General features: G+C 45.6%; 1 protein-coding gene across 1 annotated transcript; it reads left to right on the forward strand.

The window, feature by feature from the left end:
- The first annotated feature begins 2812 nt into the window (after positions 1-2812).
- LOC115651678 (carbohydrate sulfotransferase 9-like) lies at positions 2813-4260 on the forward strand. The gene is made up of 2 exons (XM_030562805.1): positions 2813-2918; positions 3416-4260. The coding sequence occupies exons 1-2, from the start codon at positions 2813-2815 to the stop codon at positions 4258-4260; spliced, it is 951 nt and encodes a 316-aa protein (XP_030418665.1).
- Positions 4261-4633: the final 373 nt, after the last annotated feature.

A 4633-nucleotide genomic window follows, 5' to 3' on the forward strand; every position in this document is an offset into this window, starting at 1 on the left:
AGCTGTGCTGAAGGGCCAGGGTTGGGAGGAGAGTATGTCAGCCTGAACCTCACCTCACCTCACTTGCTAAGCAGGGGGGAGGGATGCCAAATCCCAGTAAAAAAAGAGAGGGAGTGGAGACTGGTGGTGTTACCTGGTGATGTGAGCTGTGTTTAAAGAACCCTTGACACCATTTCACCCTCCCCTCCCCTTCACCTCCCCTTTCCTCTCTGGTGTTTAACAACAGATTTGCATGGACTCAATTGAGAGCCCTGGGTTCTGTTCAGGCATTACTAGAGCTGAAGTCACAGATAAGCAAGTCCAGGAGCTAAATTAGACCTGGTGTGGGGACAGAGTTAGGCTGAACAAGGATGAAGAAGCAGCAACAGAGAGGTTCCCCACTACCCTGTGAAATCAGTAAGAGCTGGGCGCAGTAGTGGAACCTCACAATACAGCATCACAGCAGTGGCAGTGAGTGGACAGTAGCGATTAGAGCAGCAGGGATAATTGTGGCACAGGAGGCAAGTGGTGGCAGCGGCAGAGCTAATAGGAGCAGTGAAGCAGTTGCAGAGGTGGTGGCAGCAGTTTGATGCCCCCCCTTCATGTGAACACACCCCTGGAATCTGGGTCTTTGTTCACCACGGACAACCAACTGTGAGTGGGGTGCCCTGGAGGGAAAGGGAGTGACGTGTTAAAGGAACATTTGTTTGTCAGACTTTCACCCTGCGAGCTGGAAAACTGAGGCAAAGGACACTGCCCAAAATACTGTGCGGGGAGGTAATTTGCTTATGATTAGGCACTTTTGAATTATGGTTGTGGTGTTTTGCCAAATTAATGCTGGGTTCCCTTTCCTTTTTCATAAAAGCTTTCTATTGTTATACACAGACTCAGCGCTTGTGGATGGGGAAGTGTTGCCTCTGAGAGGTGCTGAGGGGTGATTAGTTTCCCAGGTTACTGGGTGGGGGCCAGCGGCTGCTCCAGGCACCAGCACTCCAAGAGCATGCCTGGAGCAGCAAGCCGCGGGGGGCGTCCTGCCGGTCACTGTGAGGGCAGCAGTCAGGCTGCCTTCGGCGGCTTGCCTGTGGCAGGTCTGCTGGTCTTGCAGATTTGCTGGCAATATGGCGGCAGCTACGCTGAATCCGTGGGACAGGGAACCTCCTGCAGGCAAGCCACCGAAGGCAATCTGCCTGCCGTGCTTGGGGCAGCAAAAAAGCTGGAGCCTCCCCTGGCAGGGGCTCGGGCCAGTTCTTTTCTGTGTTGTTCAGAAGGACCCCTAGATATTGAACCTGGCCCCTGTTGCTGCTGACTCCGCCTGGCAGAAGGATTATGTGTGCAACTGCTCGACTATGCTGGCTACATTCTCTAGATGTGCTCCTGCCTGGAGTAGACAGGAGGTACTGGCTCTCTAGGCCTGTGCAGCAAAGAGGCTGTTTGGGCATAGCTACAGACCAGTTGTAGAAATGGGGACATCTACAAATAGATTGCATGGTGGATGCAGGCAGTGGGGTATGACAGAGATCAGCAGCAGTGCTGGATGAAAGCCAAGGACCTGTGCCATGCATGCCAGGAAAGCCAACAATCAATACATTAAATTAATGGAGATATCCTATCTCCTAGAATTGGAAGGGACCTTGAAAGGTCATCAAGTCTATCCCCTTGCCTTCACTAGCAGGACCAAGTACTGATTTTGCCCCAGATCCATAAGTGGCCCCCTCAAGGATTGAGCTCACAACCCTGGGCTTAGCAGGCAAATGCTCAAACCGCTGAGCTATCTCTCCCCTAGTATCTAGCTGCAGACCTGCTGGTTTTACAACAGTTTGCACACCATATTTGGTGGGGACCCCACCAGCACCCTGCAATGCACCTGGAAGAGAGGGATTTTTCAGAGGTGAAGCTAGGATTGGGGGAGCACTAGAGGCACAGCTGCAAAGTTTCCTCCTCCCTTCCAAAGAGTTTTGCTATTTTGCAGTGGGAAGTATTGTGGATCCTCCTGTGCACTGAGTGGTCCCCTCCATCATGGGTTTTGGCAGAGGAGTGGGGGTTTGCTGTTTTGCAGTGGGAGGTCGGGGGAGCTGACAGTGATAAGAGCTGTATACGTTTATGGGATTTTTAAAAAAGGTGAAAAAATTATGGGATGGGGATGGCATTATGGGATGCAGAAAATTGCATGCTTGGAACTTGAGCTTTTGCTTCCAGTCCCTTTTGTGTCACTCTTGTACGTCCCAGAACAAATTGTGAAAATTGTCCAAAAGATATTGGATTGGAGTATGGTGCATGGTGCACTGGGATACCTACTCATGGTGTACCGCACTTTGCTTTGACACAAGTACTCCTGGTGAGTATGTGACATGCTGATGCAAGGAGCCAACTATGGATGAACATGAGCGATACTCTAAATATAGCAGCTATTTTCTGACTGACTTGTGTTGACCACAGTTGGTAGTGTAGACATGGCCAAAGTCCATCATAGGTGTATGCGGAACTTTCCAGCACTGCATGGACTATACAGCAGGTGTGAGGGAGCATGGGCCCAGATTTACTTTAGGATGGGTAGGCCTGTGCCATCTGGAGGGGAGGTAGGACCTGGTACACCAACTCATGAGGTATTTTTGTTACAGAAAATATATCACATACATGATATACATTGGTTAGAATAAATAGCCTCTTTTTAGCACATTTCTGGTATTTCACTGACTCTCTGACCTCTTATACTCTGTGTAGCATGTGATATTTCTGTAGCAAAATTCATACAATAAACTGTCTCTTGTTTTCTTGTAGCTAGGAAGACAAATTCCCTGCACAAAGGCCACATCCTTCTCCTTCCTGGGAAAACATGGTGGACAAGGTTTTCCAGAAGGTGTTCATTTTCCTTGTCCTAACTTTCGTTCTTGGATGTCTTCTTTCTGGGGCATTCTACAAGTGGCAAACAAAAACAATGAGTAAGTAAAGAATATATAGATAGAAGGATTTTGTGTTTCTTGGAACAGAGACCGTCTTTTTGGAGCATATAAAATATGTAGCACAACTAGGGTGCATATACAAATAATACAAATAAAATATCTGAGGGGCCTGTCCTGTTACATTCTTTGTTATCCTGAAACGTGTAGGGAAGAGAAACCCACAAAAAGCCACATTTGCCACTGAAGTGTTTGAAGATGCATGGCAGGATTCTCCCTAAGAATATTGCTCCCGACATTCATTTCCCAGGTTCTCCTTCTAACAAGCCTTTTAATAATCACGGTAGCTTGTGTTGCACACCTGTAATAGTGTAGGCAAGTGACAGTGAACTAGAGATTCGTGTTAATCCTGAGCTGCTGTTTTCATTCCTCAAGGCGTTAATTTGAGTTCATTCATTTCCGGAATGGAAAGAGAATTCAGCGAAATGACTTTACACTGATGGTGTACCTTCCTTTCTTGCATACATCTTCTTTTCCAGTTCCTAAGGAAGATTGGCTGATGAGTCAAGTCTATCGCAAAGACATACTGAACTCCACCTGCCTGATGAACAACCTTTCTCATTCACAAAGCAAACTGAAACATAATGTTGCAAGACAGATCTTTGTGGAGCATAACCACAAGTTCATCTACTGTGAGGTGCCTAAGGTGGGCTGCTCCAATTGGAAGAAAATCATCCTTCTTCTCACAATGAACCTGAGCAGAAAGGCTAATGAAGTGCAACAGAACCTCATCCACCGTACCCCACTGATAAAGAGGCTGAGTTCTTACCCTTCTGACTACCAGAAGGAGTTGCTGACCAGTTACACCAAAGTGATGTTCACCAGAGATCCCCTGGAACGGTTGGTTTCAGCTTACAGAGACAAGCTTCTGCACTCTGAGCCATACTATAGTATCACTGTGGCAAATGAGATGAAGGCCATGTTCAGGAAAAACAAAAATTCAACTGAAAAGGTCACTTTCCAGGAGTTTGTTAACTTTATTCTGTCAAAAAACCAAGAACATTTGGATATTCATTGGAAACCAATGTTTCTACTCTGTGATCCTTGCAACATTCACTATGACATCCTGGGGAAGTTTGAGACCTTGGAGCAAGATTCTGATCATGTTCTCAGGAACATTGGAGCCCCAGAGGATTTGCAGTACCCTAACTTTAAGACACATAGCTCAGAGAAACGTACTAATGATGAAATCACCCTGGAATATCTCAGAAAGCTGAGCTCAGAGCAAATTGAAAAGATCAAGAAGCTGTACCAGATGGATTTTGCCTTATTCAACTATCCTTATGATTTGAAAATGAACTTTTACAAGACTGATACAGTATGAGCCAGAAGGCAGATTTTATTCATATAATATCACATGAAGTTGTCTACAAAGATGATTACAGGTGGTTGATGGTAGCAGTCAAGCACTTTTGGTGTTTTGTAGCTCATAAAGCTATTAGTTGTAGGCACTCATGTGATGCTATATGGAATATGGGACGTCATTAATTATATTATCAGTACCAATATTACAAAATTGCAATGAATCTTATACCAGATATGCCATGTAAAGTATCAGTGGAAAAGGTATGATTTGCTAAATATGATAAGTTTGTTTTTATATATGTATCATCTTTGTATCATGAGTTATAAATGTGTGGTTCATTGATATCTCAAACTTATGCTGTGTATCTGGGTGACACCCCCAGACAGATTAG

The sequence above is a fragment of the Gopherus evgoodei genome, chromosome 4 (genome assembly GCF_007399415.2).
Source record: "Gopherus evgoodei ecotype Sinaloan lineage chromosome 4, rGopEvg1_v1.p, whole genome shotgun sequence".
Classification (NCBI taxonomy): Eukaryota; Metazoa; Chordata; order Testudines; family Testudinidae; genus Gopherus; species Gopherus evgoodei.